Source organism: Salmo salar, chromosome 16, assembly GCF_965601325.2.
Source record: "Salmo salar chromosome 16, fSalSal1, whole genome shotgun sequence".
In the NCBI taxonomy this organism is placed as follows: domain Eukaryota; kingdom Metazoa; phylum Chordata; class Actinopteri; order Salmoniformes; family Salmonidae; genus Salmo; species Salmo salar.
Genome location: NC_138306.1, coordinates 71545513 through 71563067, shown reverse-complemented (window position 1 = coordinate 71563067; position 17555 = coordinate 71545513). Strand labels below are relative to the sequence as shown.

The 17555-nt window shown below is 44.4% G+C and overlaps 1 protein-coding gene across 3 annotated transcripts in view; it reads right to left on the bottom strand.

Annotated features, from left to right (window-relative positions):
- Window positions 1-17555, bottom strand: part of LOC106574399 (sodium-driven chloride bicarbonate exchanger) — a 52527-nt gene that overhangs the window by 28309 nt on the left and 6663 nt on the right. For all 3 annotated transcript variants that reach the window (XM_014150254.3, XM_014150253.3, XM_014150255.3), the window contains 2 exons: window positions 5691-5772; window positions 4067-4222 (listed from right to left, as the gene is read on the bottom strand). In XM_014150254.3, the coding sequence (XP_014005729.1) occupies window positions 4067-4222; window positions 5691-5772 (238 nt within the window). The remainder of the gene's footprint in view (window positions 1-4066; window positions 4223-5690; window positions 5773-17555) is intronic.

Below are 17555 nucleotides of genomic sequence, written 5' to 3'. Positions count from 1 at the left end.
CATTGGCAGCAGAGAACTAGAAGGAAAGGCGACCAAAGTGTGTGTTGGCTTTGGGGATGTCCAGTGAGATATACCTGCTGGAGCGCGTGCTATGGGTGGGTGTTGTTATGGTGACCAGTGAGCTGAGATAAGGCGGTGCTTTACCTAGCAAAGACTTATAGATGACCTGGAGCCAGTGGGTCTGGCGACGAATATGTAGCAAGGGCCAGCCGACGAGAGCATACAGGTCGCAGTGCTGGGTGGTGTATGGGACTTTGGTGGCAAAACGGATGGCTCTGTGATAGCAAACTGGATGCAATCTGAGTAGAGTGTTGGAGGCTATTTTGTAAATGACATCGCCAAAGTCGAGGATTGGTAGGATAGTCAGTTTTACGAGGGTATGTTTGGCAGCGTGAGTGAAGGAGGCTTTGTTGCGATTCTAGATTTCATTTTGGATTGGAGATGCTTAATATGAGTCTGGATGGACTAGTTTACAGTCTAGCCAGACACCTAGGTATTTGTAGTTGTCCACATATTCCAAGTCAGAACCGTCCAGAGTAGTGATGCTAGTCGGGCGGGCAGGTGCGGGCAGCGATCATTTGAAAAGCATGCATTTAGTTTTACTAGCATTTAAGAGCAGTTGGAGGCCACGGAAGGAGTGTTGTATGGCATTGAAGCTCGTCTGGAGGTTTGTTAACACAGTGTCCAAAGAAGGGCCAGATGTATACAGAATGGTGTCGTCTGCGTAGAGGTGGATCAAGGAATTACCCGCAGCAAGAGCGACATCATTGATATATACAGAGAAAAGAGTCGGCCCGAGAATTGAACCCTGTGGTACCCGCATAGAGACTGCCAGAGGTCCGGACAACAGGCGCTCCGATTTGACACACTGAACTCTGTCTGAGAAGTAGTTGGTGAACCAGGCGGGGCAGTCATTTGAGAATCCAAGGCTGTTGAGTCTGCCAATAAGAATACAGTGATTGACAGAGTCGAAAGCCTTGGCCAGGTCGATGAATACGGCTGCACAGTATTGTATTTTATCGATGGCGGTTATGATGTCATTTAGTACCTTGAGCATAGCTGAGGTGCACCCGTGACCAGCTCAGAAACCGGATTGCACAGCGGAGAAGGTACGGTGGGATTTGAAATGGTCAGTGATCTGTTTGTTAACTTGGCTTTCGAAGACTTTAGAAAGGCAGGGCAGGATGGATATAGGTCTGTAACAGTTTGGGTCTAGAGTGTCACCCCCTTTGAAGAGGGGGATGACCGCGGCAGCTTTCCAATCTTTAGGGATTTCGGATGATATGAAAGAGAGATTGAACAGACTAGTAATAGGGGTTGCGACAATGGCGGCGGATCATTTTAGAAAGAGAGGGTCCAGATTGTCTAGCCCAGCTGATTTGTACAGGTCCAGGTTTTGCAGATCTTTCAGAACATCTGCTATCTGGATTTGGGTGAAAGAAAAGCTGGAGAGGCTTGGGCAAGTAGCTGTGGGGGGTGCAGAACTGTTGGCCGGGTTTGGGGTAGCCAGGAGGAAAGCATGGCCAACCGTAGAGAAATGCTTATTGAAATTCTCGATTATCGTGGATTTATCGGTGGTGACAGTGTTTCCTAGCCGCAGTGCAGTGGGCAGCTGGGAGGAGGTGCTCTTATTCTCCATGGACTTTACAGTGTCCCAAATCTTTTTGGAGTTAGAGCTACAGGATGCAAATTTCTGTTTGAAAAAGCTAGCCTTTGCTTTCCTAACTGACTGTGTGTATTGGTTCCTGACTTCCCTGAAATGTTGCATATCGTGGGGACTATACTAAAAAAATAGTATTCCAAAAAGGGTCCAGTCACTAGGACCACAAATACAAATTCCATCTAGACACCGTTGCCCTAGAGCACACAAAAAAAACTATAGATACCTTGGCCTAAACATCAATGCGACGGATAACTTCCACAAAGCTGTGAACGATCTGAGAGACAAGGCAAGAAGGTAATTCTATGCCATCAAAAGGAACATAATATTCGACATCCCAATTAGGATCTGGCTAAAAATACTTCAATCAGTTATAGAACCCATTGCCCTTTATGGTTGTGAAGTCTGGGGTCTGCTCACCAACCAAGAATTCACAAAATGGGACAAACACCAAACAGACTCTGCATGCAGAATTCTGCAAACATATCCCCAGTGTACAACGTAGAACACCAAATAATGCATGCGGAGCAGAATTAGGCCGATATCCACTAATTATCAAAATCCAGAAAAGAGACGTTATATTCTACAACCACCTAAAAGGAAGTGATTCCCAAACCTTCCATAACAAAGCCATCACCTACAGAGAAATTAACCTGGAGAAGAGTCCCCTAAGCAAGCTGGTCCTGGGCCTCGATTCACAAACACAAACACACCCCACAGAGCCCCAGAACAGCAACACAATTAGACCCAACCAAATCATGAGAAAACAAAAAGATAATTACTTGACACATACTGGAAAGAATTAACAAAAAAACAGTGCAAACTAGAATGCTATTTGGCCCTAAACAGAGAGTACAGAGTGGCAGAATACCTGACCACTGTGACTGACCCAAACTTAAGGAAAGCTTTGACTATGTACAGACTTAGTGGTGAGCATAGCCTCGCTATTGAGAAAGGCCGCCGTAGCCAGACCTGGCTCTCAAGAGAAGACAGGCTACGTGCACACTGCCCACAAAATGAGGTGGAAACTGAGCTGCACTTCCTAACCTCCTGCCCAATGTATGACCATATTAGAGACACATATTTCCCTCAGATTACACAGATCCACAAAGAATTCGAAAACAAAAATGCAATTTTGATAAACTCCCAAATCTACTGGGTGAAAAACCGCAGCGTACCATCACAGCAGCAAGATTTGTGACCTGTTGCCACAAGAAAAGGTCAACCAGTGAAGAACAAACTCCACTGTAAATACAACCAATATTTATTTTCCCTTTTGTACATTAATTAACCATTTGTACAGCGTTACAACACTGTATATACACATAATATGACGTTTGAAATGTCTTTACTATTTTGGAACTTCTGTGAGTTCAAACAAAAACTGTTCATTTTTGTTTATTTCACTTTTGTATATTATCTACTTCACTTGCTTTGGTAATATTAACATATGTTTCCCATGCCAATAAAGCCCCTTGATTTGAAAGAGAGAAAGAAAGAGAGAGACAGAGAGACAGAGAGAGAACATGGTGAGAGAGAGAGAGACAGAGAGAAAGAGAGAGAGAAAGAGAGAAAGACAGAAAGAGCGAGAGAGAGAAAGAGAGAAAAGAGAAAGAGTGAAAGAAGAAAGAGAGGGATAAAAAAGGAGAGAGAAAGAGAGCGAGAGAGAGAAGAGTGCAGAGAAGGGGTGTGAAGGGACGTCAATCAATGTAGCCTGGGTGCCAGTCTGTTCTGCACTCTTGCCAACAGTCTGGCCTCACGGCAATCTCAACTTTCACTATGCAGACAAAATTTTGTGCGGGGTCACTGATTTAGTTTGAGAAATTCGACATGAGCTAGCAACTAGTCAGGACAGACAGAAAGAGGTTGCTTAGCAACTTGAGAAAAAAAGGATCTGTGGTACAAAAAAAGTGATAGAATTCCAATATTTGCATAACCCAATATTTGCATAACCATTGCGTTATTGAATCAGGATCACAACTTCTGTTCTCTTTTGGCTCATTAATGATAGTTGGCAGGAGCACAAAGAGATCTGAGACCTGGTTAGTGTCAATGACGGAGAAACAAGAACAAATGACAAGTCACACATTTTCACAGGGAACATTTTGTCATTGCACTCCCCCTGTAGACTTACAATGCACTCTTAGAAGGAAAACATTTTTGAAGAACACTTGTTGGTTCCAGGTAGAACCCTTTCGGTTCCAAATAGAACCGGTTGGGGTTCCATGTAGAACCCTTTCCACAGTGTGTTCTGCATGGAACCCAAAATGGTTCTACATGGAACCAAAAAGGGTTTTCCTATGGGACAGCTGAAGAACCCTTTTGGAACCCTTTTTTCTAAGAGTGTGGTTTGGTCACATTTTCACAGGGAACATTCTTTGCAGCACACTCCCCCCATAGACTTACTGTGGGAGGGTGATTCTCTGCCATCGCCGTCCACCCCAGATTCCCTCTCTTTGGATCTCTTCCTGCTGTTTTTGTTGTGGCCGCCATGGTGACGGTGACGTCGGTGGGACTTCCTCCCCAGGGGAACGTGGACCCCGATGTAAAGGGTCCGGTGGCCTGCGGACACAATGAAAACGTGGCATCAAACTACAATCACTACAACCCCAGAAATGTAGGGCTTACAATACGTGCATTTACAAAAATATACTTTTGAAATGTGATGCATTCATTAAAACGCAAGGCCCTGATGGAGAAGAAGAAAAAAAATCACTTGGGCCAGATTCATACAAAACAAATGACAATTTGGTGTCAGCTGGAAATGTAATACTGAAGCACTGCAATGATAACACACCCTTTCTCACTCTCTCTCTTTCTCACTCCCCCTCCATCTTTCTCCCTCCCTCGTTATATGCCACACTCTCAGTCTCTTCCCTGTTCCTCACTCTCTCTCTCGCTCTGCCAGGGTGAGCATAATCTATGCCGACTCCAATGCTGAGCTAGGACAGCCAAAATGGCCTGTCCTATAGGTCTCAAACCAGCTGTGGGAGAGCCAGGGTACACAGGGTGACATGGACAAGACCCTGGCCACTCATATCTCTGTCATATCTCTGTCCCCACCTCCAGGCCTGCTTTAACAGCACTACTCAGTGTAAGTACTGTTTAACAAAAACAACCATGCCCAGAAACTAAGGCAGTAAGTCAAGGACAGGATGATTCCAGCAATATGTCTCCCTGAAACGTCATGTGTGACAGCCTTAGCGTGTGGCCTGTTACAGTCACAACCACCACAACATGCATCTCTGAGTCAGCCGGCAACACAATGACATCAACAAAACATCCAACATGGTATATATCACAGTACAATAGAGTATATCTCCCTTTGAATGTGTCGTAGAGACTATTACGAAAGACAATAGGGCAGCCTAGGACATGCCTGGTTGAAACACTGAGGACCCCAGAGGACCCTGGCTGCAGCTTACAGTCTGTGAGTCAAGACGGGAGGTTTTCTATAAAATGATCACAACATCCCTCAGGCCTGTGAACTTGCTGATGTGATGGAACGTCTGTTCTCTCCCATCCTGCTCTCTGTGGCATGAAAGTGACCCACGTATTAAGACATTATTGTGTGGCCTCTGTGTGTGTGTGTGCGTGTGTGTGTGTGTGTGTGTGTGTGTGTGTGTGTGTGTGTGTGTGTGTGTGTGTGTGTGTGTGTGTGTGTGTGTGTGTGTGTGTGTGTTCGTTCCTCGTCTTCACTACAGTGTCTTCTCTCACAAATCCATAGGGTCTCCATATGGGGTAGCAGGGAATACTAGACCAGAGCAAATACAGTGTCACAGTTTCCACTGCAGGCAGAACAAATAATCATGGCAACCGTGAGTGTCTGAGAAAGGTCACTGGGTGCATTCCAGTTCTCTTAACCTGCTCCCGGTCCTTGTCTACTTGTGTCCTCTCCTTCCACCCATAAGTGATATGAAGTCACAGACTATGTAAAAGCAGAATAGGGTTAGGTAGCGGTGGAGACAAGGGGAGACAGCCGGTTTAGACTAATTGAGAAGCATCCCTTAAACTGTTAATGTTGACTCACCTTCCAGCTCCTCCTTCTCAAAGTTGGTGTTGAGCATGGAGCGAGTGCCCCCTCTGTCCAGGACCGCCTCCTCATCAGTCCTCTATAGGAGACAAAGAGAGAGAGAGATAAAGATAGAGGGAGAGAGAAAGAAAGAGAAAGATAGGAGAGAGAGAGATAAAGAGAGAGGGGAGAGAGAAAGAGAGAGAGATAAAGAAAGAGAGAGAGAGAGAGAGAAAGATAGAGAGAAAGAGAGAGAGATAAAGAGAGAGATAAAGAGAGAGAGATGAAGGTGGGCCAAACAGGCCCCCATTAAGGTGCAGGTCGACAGTTTCAAGTTCCTTGGTGTCCACATCGCCAAGGAACTATTATGGTCCAAACGACTTAATACGCACATGTATTTACAGTATGTACAGTATAGCGATAACCATTCCTTTGCACATCAAGAGATTTTCACAGAAAAAGCTCAGAGTGCTGTTTTTTTAATGGGCCTAGCACACGAGTGGTGAAATTGGCCCAGTGACCATTCCACCATGTCAAAACGACCATTCTGTACACAGAGCCAAATTTGAATTAAGAAAAAAGCCAAAATTCTTATATAAGAGGCCTCTGGCATCCTGCCATCCTCCTGCTGCAAGAGGATGAGTCCTTAAATAAACACACAGCAGCTTCATGAGGCTAACTTCATCAGACAGTCACCATGGCAACACATGTGGCCAATCACAATTTTTATGAATTCACCTTCCCTGACTACCCAGATAGTTTTATTGTTTTAGTCACGTTTTATTTTATTTTTTACAAGGATGCTTCCTCATGCGTGTGGTCAGATATATACTGACTCTCACACAGCTGCCGAGAGGAACACTGTTGTTGACCCAAAAGACTGTCCTGATAATGGCTAGGATTGTTGTAGGAGAAATACTGGTTGTGGGGTCGAGGATCTCAGAGGGTTGATGGGGGGTGTGTGTCTGTGTACTATTCGCTTAGTGAGTGTCCCCAAAATAACATGTTTCTGTCCAGGGAGTTGTAGGCTTAATCTTTTTGCCAAATAACATGAGGTGACATAGGAGGTGCTGGGTGCCAGTGGTAAGCTGGTAAAACATGAGTGTCACGGCTATACTCACAGATGTCGCGTAATGCTAGTTAATTCCCTTTGGTAATCAGCCACACTTCATTCACAATCATCTCTAAGCACAAATCAATGCTACACTCAAATCATCTCTGGACACTGCTGAGCTTTTCCATATTGCATCATTTGACAATCTAATCAGAGTAGATTGTAATCAGTACTTAACGTGATTGGAAAACGTAAACAGTGAATATACAGCACTTTGGTTAGACGGTGTAGAACCATACAACAACAGTGTATTAGTAATACAACAGGCATGGAAATGAGCTACAGATAACAGTGGTTGTATTATTCCCATCATGTCGCTTAATAATATAACTTTTTGATGTTTTCAGGCCTGTAGCTGGTGGAAGCATCTCAGAACCTGACACTGGCTCTACCCCACAGCTTCCAAAGGTACATTTGAAGTCGGAAGTTTACACACACTTAGGTTGGAGTCATTAAAACTCATAGTTTTGGCAAGTTGGTTAGGACATCTACTTTGTGCATGACACAAATCATTTCCCCAACAATTGTTTACAGACAGATTATTTCACTTATAATTCACTGTATCACAATTCCAGTGGGTCAGAAGTTAACATACACTAAGTTGACTGTGCCATTAAACAGCTTGGAAAATTATGTCATGGTTTTAGAAGCTTCTGATGGCCTAATTGACATCATTTGAGTCAATTGGAGGTGTACCTGTGGATGTATTTCAAGGCCTACCTTCAAACTCAGTGCCTCTTTGCTTGACATCATGGGAAAATCAAAAGAAATCAGCTAAGACCTCAAAAGAATTGTAGACCTCCACAAGTCTGGTTCATCCTTGGGAGCAATTTCCAAACGCCTGAAGGTAACACGTTCATCTGTACAAACAATAGTACGCAAGTATAAACACCATGGGACCACGCAACCGTCATATCGCTCAGGAAGGAGACGCGTTCTGTCTCCTAGAGATGAACGCACTTTGGTGTGAAAAGTGCAAATCAATCACAGAACAACAGCAAAGGACCTTGTGAAGATGCTGGAGGAAACAGGCACACAATTATCTATATCCACAGTAAAATGAGTCCTATATCGACATAACCTGTAAGGCCGCTGAGCAAGGAAGAAGCCACTGCTCCAAAACCGCCATAAAAAAAGCCAGACTACAGTTTGCAACTGCACATGGGGACAAAGATCTTACTTTTTGGAGAAATGTCCTCTGGTCTGATAAAAAAAAGAACTGTTTAGCCATAATGACCATCGTTATGTTTGGAGAAAAAAGGGGGGAGGCTTGCAAGCCGAAGAACACCATCCCAACCGTGAAGCACGGGAGTGGCAGCATCATGTTGTGGGGGTGCTTTGCTGCAGGAGGGACTGGTGCACTTCACAAAATAGATGGCATCATGAGGAAGGAAAATGATGTGGATATATTGAAGCAACATCTCAAGACATCAGTCAGGAAGTTAAAGCTTGGTCGCAAATGGGTCTTCCAAATGGACAACGACCCCAAGCATACTTCCAAAGTTGTGGCAAAATGGCTTAAGGACAACAAAGTCAAGGTATTGGAGTGGCCATCACAAAGCCCTGACCTCAATCCTATAGAAAAATTGTGGGCAGAACTGAAAAAGTGTGTGTGAGCACCTCTAAAACCTCTCTTTTACACCAGCTCTGTCAGGAGCAATGGGACAAAATTCACCCAACTTATTGTGGGAAGCTTGTGGAAGGCTATCTGAAACGTTTGACCCAAGTTAAACAATTTAAAGGCAGTGCTACCAAATACTAATTGAGTGTATGTAAACTTCTGACCCACTGATGAAAGAAATAAAAGCTGAAATAAATAATTCTCTCAACTATTATTCTGACATTTCACATTCTTAAAATAAAGTGGTGATCCTAACTGACCTAAGACAGGAAATTTTAACTAGGATTAAATGTCAGGAATTGTGAAAAACTGAGTTTAAATGTATTCGGCTAAAGTGTATGTACATTTCCGACTTCAATTGTAAGACACCAGAGCCTATTAACATAACAAATTATATCACAGAAGTCAAATGTGAAGCAGTTTAGGTGTGGCTCAGTTGGTAGAGCATGGTGTTTGCAATGCCAGGGTTGTGGGTTCGAGTCCCACGGGGGACCAGTACGGAGAAAAAAAAAATGTATGCATTCAGTACTGTAAGTCGCTCTGGATAAGAGCATCTGCTAAATGACTAAAATGTAAAATGTATTATAATTGGACCAAAATGAGTGGTGTCCCAAATTATTGTTTAGTTTGGCTATATGTGTTGTTGTCCTGCTGTTACACTGCTCTGTCTGTTTACAGCCTGCTAAGCTCCAGGCAGAGGTTGTGTCACGATCGTCGTAGCAATTGGACCAAGGCGCAGCGGGTCGAGTGCTCATCTTAATTTTATTTGTGAACACTTAATAAACAAAACAAGAAACGAACAAACTAACAGCCTTGCAGGCTAAATACAGCAGTGCTAAGAACAACCTCCCACAATACCCATAACAAACATACTCCTAAATATAGGACCTTCAATCAGAGGCAACGATACACAGCTGCCTCCAATTGAAGGCCTCAATCCCAAATACCTAAACATAGAATTAAACACCCTAGAACAGACATAGAAAGATACAATATAGAACAATGACCAAAACCCCGGAATACATAAATCAAACACCCCTCTACATAAACACATACTCAAAACCATATAAAACAAATACCCCCTGCCACATCCTGACCAAACTATAATAACAAATAACCCCTTTACTGGTCAGGACGTGACAGGTTGTTAAGGTGGAAGCCCCCCTGGCCTTGACCCTGGCTCTGGCTTTACCCCACAGCTGGAGCAACCCCAGCCTTAACGCTGGCCCTGAACCTGGCTTTAACCCACAGCAACCCTGGCCTTGTCCCTGTCCCTGGCTTTACCCCACAGCTGGAACCACCCTTACCCTGGCCATGACCCTGTCCCTGACCCTGGCTTTACTCCACAGCTGGAACCACCCTTACCCTGGCCATGGCCCTGTCCCTGGCTTTACCCCACAGCTGGAACCACCCTTAACCTTGCCCTGTGCCCTGGCTCTACCCCACAGCTGGGGCAACCCTGGCCCTGACCCCGGCTTAACCCCACAGCTGGAAGTAACCCTGTGCCTAGACTGGCTCTACCCACAGCTGGAGCAACCCTGGCCATGACCCTGGCCCTGGCTCTACCCCACAGCTGGAAGTAACCTTGTGCCTAGACTGGCTCTACCCCACAGCTGGAAGTAACCCTGTGCCTAGACTGGCTCTACGCCACAGCTGGAAGTAACCTTGTGCCTAGACTGGCTCTACCCCACAGCTGGAAGTAACCCTGTGCCTAGACTGGTTCTACCCCACAGCTGGAAGTAACCCTGTGCCTAGACTGGCTCTACCCCACAGCTGGAAGTAACCCTGTGCCTAGACTGGCTCTACCCCACAGCTGAAAGTAACCTTGGCCATGACTCTAGCCCTGGACTCTACCCCCCAGTTCCCACAGGTAAGAAACCAGAGCTTATTAAAACCTGTTAGGGCTAGGGGGCAGTATTGACACGGCCGGATAAAAAAACGTACCCGATTTAATCTGGTTACTACTCCTGCCCAGTAACTAGAATATGCATATAATTATTGGCTTTGGATAGAAAACACCCTAAAGTTTCTAAAACTGTTTGAATGGTGTCTGTGAGTATAACAGAACTCATATGGCAGGCCAAAACCTGAGAAGATTCCATGCAGGAAGTGGCCTGTCTGACAAGTTGTTGTTCATCTTGGCTCTTTTTATTGAAGACTGAGGATCTTTGCTATAACGTGACACTTCCTACGGCTCCCATAGGCTCTCAGAGCCCGGGAAAAAGCGGAATGATATCGAGGCAGCCTCTGGCTGAAACACATTATCGCGTTTGGCAAGTGGCCGATCAGAGTACTATGGGCTTAGGCGTGTGACCGAGTCGACCCCATGCTTTATTTTCTTTCGTCTGTTTACCTAAACGCAGATTCCCGGTCGGAATATTATCGCTTTTTTACGAGAAAAATTGCATAAAAATTGATTTTAACCTGTTTGGGCTAGGGGGCAGTATTGAGAATTTTGGAAAAAATATGTGCCCATTTTTAACTGCCTCCTACACCAACTCAGAAGCTAGAATATGCATATTATTGTTCAGGTTTGGATAGAAAACACCCTGAAGTTTCTAAAACTGTTTGAATGGTGTCTGTGAGTATAACAGAACTCCTATGGCAGGCAAAAACCTGACAAGGTTTCATGCAGGAAGTGGCCTGTCTGACAAGGAGTCGTGCGTCTTGCATCTGTTTATTGAAAAGTAAGGATCTTAGCTGTAACGTGACAATTCCCAGGGCTCCAATAGGCTCTCAGGATGTGGGAAAATCATGAAGGTTGACGAGGCAGCCTCAGGCTGAAACAGATTATCATCTTATTCAAGTGTCCCATTAGGTGACAATGGAGTGAGGCGCGTGCGCGATTAGCCCCCGTGGAGTATTTTAATTCGGCTGTTTAGTTTATTGCAGATTCCCGGTCGGAATATTAGCGCTTTTCTATGAGATAAATGGCATAAAAATTGGTTCTAAACAGCGGTTGACATGCTTCGAAGTACGGTAATGGAATATTTAGAATTTTATTGTCACGAATTGCGCCATGCGCGCGACACTTCTTTACTATTTCGGATAGTGTCTGGAACGCACGAACAAAACGCCGCTATTCGGATATAACGAATGATTATTTTGGACCAAACCAACATTTGTTATTGAAGTAGCAGTCCTGGGTGTGCATTCTGACAAAGACAACAAAAGGTAATCAAACTTTTATAATAGTAAATATGATTATGGTGAGTGCTAAACTTGCCGGGTGTCTAAATAGCGAGCCCGTGATGCCTGGGCTATGTACTTAGAATATTGCAAAATGTGCTTTCACCAAAAAGCTATTTTAAAATCGGACATATCGAGTGCATAGAGGAGGTCTGTATCTATAATTCTTAAAATAATTGTTATGCTTTTTGTGAACGTTTATCGTGAGTAATTTAGTAAAATGTTAGCGAATTCCCCGGAAGTTTGCGGGGGGTATGCTAGTTCTGAACGTCACATGCTAATGTAAAAAGCTGGTTTTTGATATAAATATGAACTTGATTGAACAAAACATGCATGTATTGTATAACATAATGTCCTAGGGTTGTCATCTGATGAAGATCATCAAAGGTAAGTGCTGCATTTAGCTGTCTTCTGGGTTTTGGTGACATTATATGCTGGCTTGAAAAATGGGTGTCTGATTATTTCTGGCTTGGTACTCTGCTGACATAATCTAATGTTTTGCTTTCGTTGTAAAGCCTTTTTGAAATCGGACAGTGTGGTTAGATTAACGAGAGTCTTGTCTTTAAATAGCTGTAAAATAGTCATATGTTTGAGAAATTGAAGTAATAGGATTTTTAAGGTTTTGAAAATCGCGCCACAGGCTGCAAGCGGCTGTTACGTAGGTGGGACGAATTCGTCCCGCCTAGCCCAGAGAGGTTAAACGGCGGTTGACATGCTTCGAAGTACGGTAATGGAATATTTAGAATTTTTTTGTCACGAAATGCGCCATGCTCGTCACCCTTATTTACCCTTTCGGATAGTGTCTTGAACGCACAAACAAAACGCCGCTATTTGGATATAACAATGGATTATTTGGGACCAAACCAACATTTGTTATTGAAGTAGAAGTCCTGGGAGTGCATTCTGACGAAGAACAGCAAAGGTAATAACATTTTTCTTATAGTAAATCTGACTTTGGTGAGTGCTAAACTTGCTGGGTGTCTAAATAGCTAGCCCTGTGATGCCGGGCTATCTTCTGAGAATATTGCAAAATGTGCTTTCACCGAAAAGCTATTTTAAAATCGGACATATCGAGTGCATAGAGGAGTTCTGTATCTATAATTCTTAAAATAATTGTTATGCTTTTTGTGAACGTTTATTGTGAGTAATTTAGTAAATTCACCGGCAGTGTTCGGTGGGAATGCTAGTCACATGCTAATGTAAAAAGCTGTTTTTTGATATAAATATGAACTTGATTGAACAAAACATGCATGTATTGTATAACATAATGTCCTAGGGTTGTCATCTGATGAAGATCATCAAAGGTTAGTGCTGCATTTAGCTGTGGTTTGGGTTTATGTGACATTATATGCTAGCTTGAAAAATGGGTGTCTGATTATTTCTGGCTGGGTACTCTGCTGACATAATCTAATGTTTTGCTTTCGTTGTAAAGCCTTTTTGAAATCGGACAGTGTGGTTAGATTAACGAGAGTCTTGTCTTTAAAATGGTGTAAAATAGTCATATGTTTGAAAAATTGAAGTTTTTGCATTTTTGAGGTATTTGAATAACGCGCCACGGGATTACACTGGCTGTTGAGTAGGTGGGACGCAAGCGTCCCACCTAGCCCATAGAGGTTAACATAACTAAATTATACCACAGAAATGAAATATGAAGCATCTTTGCAGTTCAGATCAATCTGAACAGTATTACAAATGATTGTGTATTTTCTGCATTTCATTTAGAATGCTGGTCAAAAGCAGTGCACTATACAGGGAATACAATTCCATTACATACACATCCCGTGACTGGATGAATGTGGCTACAGACCAATCAAAAAGATGTCCTACACAGCCAGTCCTGGATGCTGAAGAAGATTAGGCTAGCCCAGGCCAGGTTGCTGGAGAGAGGAGGCACCCACACATGGACACCCATGTGACTGAGCCTAGAGGATCATGGGAATGTTCTGGACAGATGGTGGTGGGGTGGGCTTAGACATCACATTAGACCGTCTCAGATGAGGAGGGTGATTTCTCAGAAGAAGATCAAGGAATTATCAATAGAAAGTATACAAACGTTTTCAGGGCTGGTTTGTTTGTGAATGTGATATTGGATGTCAATCCTAATCAGCCATGTTATAATCAGAGTCCCTTTGGTGTAGGGCATGGAATTTAAAAAGTCATAAATACATATTTTTGTTTATTCAACGGTGTGGGGCAAAACTGTCAGGTATACCCATTCGATTTATCAGGCAGCATGGCTGTCATAGCAGAGAGTGGAGCCCGAGAGACCACCCTTGGAGAAATGTGAAGGGTGACCGGGGGCATACCCTGCTGCTGCTATCCCCAGGAGGACCCATGGCCCCCTGGGAAATCCCTTCATTCTCAGTGACATCATAATGAAATCCACCCCCACCTCCTGCTCCGTGGCTGCTAGCCCATTAGAAAAATGTTTGGTCTGATATAACAACAATGAAATAACCTATGAGAATGTCTTATTATAAAGTCTGGGTCTGATCAAATATTTTTCCTCCTTTTCAGGGTTGAGTGCCAATTCAATTTCAATTCAGTGAATTCAGGAGATGAATCTCGGTTCAGTTCATACGTAGAAGTGTCATTCATTCATATTACACGATACAAATTTTATTAATGAATCAAATTTCAATTCACTTCCTGATCTGAGGGAGTTGGAATGGAAAGGACACCACCACTGACCCCACAACACAATCTTAACAGAGACTTGCTCATGAACTCATCTTGAAGTCTCGTTAGATCAACACGTTGAGAAAAGAGGTCAATAAATCCTTCTAGAACGCCAACTCTCTTTCTCTGTGCCGGGACCGCTATAGGAGGACGGAGTGGTGCTCCGTGTCTTCAGTTCAGTTTGACAAATGAGACAGCGTCTCCGGCCTGCAGCAGGTTTCTGTCTCTATCTATTAATAGCATCATGTTGGGGACGGGATCTCCTGCAGGCTGCAGAACACTGATGGAAGAGCGGAAGAGAGAGCATCCCCGCCACAGATTTCATCTCCACACAAATGCTAACCTTTTGCCATAGGTGTGTAAATCTAACCCTGGATGAGATATACACAGCACGGATTAAATCAGCTCCTATCATGCTCTCTGCCTGGTGACGACATTAGAGCAGCCAGCGCGAGGTGGGAGTAGCTCTCCATGCCCGCACACATGCGCGCGCGCGCGCACACACACACACACACACACACACACACACAGACCCCCCCCCGAGAAATGAGCACGCTAACAAACGCATATCCAGGCCTAGTTCTGCAGGCAGTTAGTCAGCTTGATAGGAATGAGCAGAGCAACACATGTAGGGGGATGCTGCTATAGCCCTGGACTGAAAACCAAAGGAGGACGAGGAGGTTGACATCATGTAGGGGGAAGGGGAAGCTGCTGTAGCCCTGGACTGAAAACCAAAGGAGGACGAGGAGGTTGACATCATGTCGGGGGAAGGGGAAGCTGCTGTAGCCCTGGACTGAAAACCAAAGGAGGACGAGGAGGTTGACATCATGTCGGGGGAAGGGGAAGCTGCTGTAGCCCTGGACTGAAAACCAAAGGAGGACGAGGAGGTTGACATCATGTCGGGGGAAGGGGAAGCTGCTGTAGCCCTGGACTGAAAACCAAAGGAGGACCAGGAGGTTGACATCATGTAGGGGGAAGGGGAAGCTGCTGTAGCCCTGGACTGAAAACCAAAGGAGGACCAGGAGGTTGACATCATGTCGGGGGAAGGGGAAGCTGCTGTAGCCTTGGACTGAAAACCAAAGGAGGACCAGGAGGTTGACATCATGTCGGGGGAAGGGGAAGCTGCTGTAGCCCTGGACTGAAAACCAAAGGAGGACCAGGAGGTTGACATCATGTCGGGGGAAGGGGAAGCTGCTGTAGCCCTGGACTGAAAACCAAAGGAGGACCAGGAGGTTGACATCATGTCGGGGGAAGGGGAAGCTGCTGTAGCCCTGGACTGAAAACCAAAGGAGGACCAGGAGGTTGACATCATGTCGGGGGAAGGGGAAGCTGCTGTAGCCCTGGACTGAAAACCAAAGGAGGACCAGGAGGTTGACATCATGTCGGGGGAAGGGGAAGCTGCTGTAGCCTTGGACTGAAAACCAAAGGAGGACCAGGAGGTTGACATCTATCTGATATCCACGTTTGGCGAGTTCAGGGTTGACCTTGGAAAGATGCCTGCCATTGGCTTCTCTCCCTCCTCTCTGTTTACTAGACACCAAGGCCATTCCCAGGCTTATTCTCCTGTACTCTATGCACTCCACATAGATGTATTAGAAATGGCAAGTAGCTGCATTTTCTGCATTTCCCATCAGCAATTATCCATGATTTATTATGTGTCATTTGACTATTTACTGAAAGCGTAGTCTTATTCTTATCCTAAAGCATCTCTCTGGGAGACAGAAAGAGATAGAGGAGGAGAAACACGTACAGTTGTTTGGTATTCAGTTCAGCGCTACAGCAGCCTCCCCCCATCTCCCTACACGTGTTGCTCACTGATGCACTTTGCTCCTTCCTGTCAAGCTGACTAACTGCATGTATCATCTGTGCAGTGTAGGTCCACAGGGCCATTTGGGACACAGCCTTGAAAATAGAGCCCTGAACAGAAAAGGGACAAGGAAGAGCTTTATCATACCATTTAATTGAAGTTTACAACAGTCCCCCTTTAATCTGGACTGCGTCTAATATGGTTATATTTGCTGATATACAGATTTGGCGCTAGAGGTGGGATGGGAGGGGTATCGGTCGTCTATTTAGTAAGTAAGCTGTGTCCGAGCCAGAACGGCCCAAAGCGCAGGAGGCTATATCTCCTGTTTCTGTAGCGTGAGGCAGATTGATGTACAAGTAGTCCCGCTGGACAGGGCGCTAGTCTATCGCAGGGCCTATCTGGCGTATGTGACAATAAAACATCTCATCTAAACAACCCTGTAAACAGGTTTCCTGCGTCGAATCCAAAAACATCAAGGACACACGTTCTTTATGAAGTGAAAAGATACAAAAGTGAATATTAACACAATCGTTTCATTTACTCCAGGAACTTGATTACCGGTTTTGTCTGTCAAATTGTACTTTTTGTCGCCGTTTTCCGTGACAGTGACGAAGCAACAAAAAACAAGAATCAAGCCGAAAGCCTCCAAAGCCAAAATCCCTCTACGGATTACAAACAGCAGGTGGCCCGGAATAGAATTACAGCTTCACAGGTGGCGCTTTCATTCCCCCAGCCAGCTAGCCTATCAATACAATACACCACTGACCCAAATCAGCCCCCAACCCTGGGACACCACAACTGACCCAGAGTAACCTAGTAGTCTGTATCCCCACCAGCCACCACTCATTCTAATGAGTTCTGACATTAACTATTATGGAGTGGGTGTGACTGTGACCTTGGGAATCCACAAAGTCAGTCAGTGTTTCCTGAGACCTGAGAGGGGTCGGACCACCAGGAAGCTAATTGACTTAGATAAGAGTTGTGACTAGATGGAGTACAGCTACCACCGAAAGTTACTTTTTGTAGCAGGTTAGGAGAGTATTTTAGCCAACCTTAACCCTTTTCCTAACCTAATTCAGTCCAGATTTGGATAGTCCATATTTTCTATCTGTAGAGCATCATACTATCAACAAACTATCTGTTGATAAGCAACTGCTTGCTTAGGTTATGGTTAGGTTTAGAATAAGGGTTAGGTTAATGGTTAGAGTAAGGGTTAAGTTTAGGGTTAGGATAAGGTTTAAGGTTAGGGTAATTCTCTTAACCTGCTGTGTAAATTCGAACCTGCTATGAAAAAAAGTATCTTCGTAGCTACAGTATATACCATCTAATCAAAACTCTAGATAAGCTGTACTAACTGATACTGGTAACAAGGACGACCCACGAAGGAGCACTGGAGGCTTGAAGGTGATGACAAATGAGGTAATATACACTGGTCCTATGTTTCATAAGCTGATATAAAAAAATCCCAGAAAT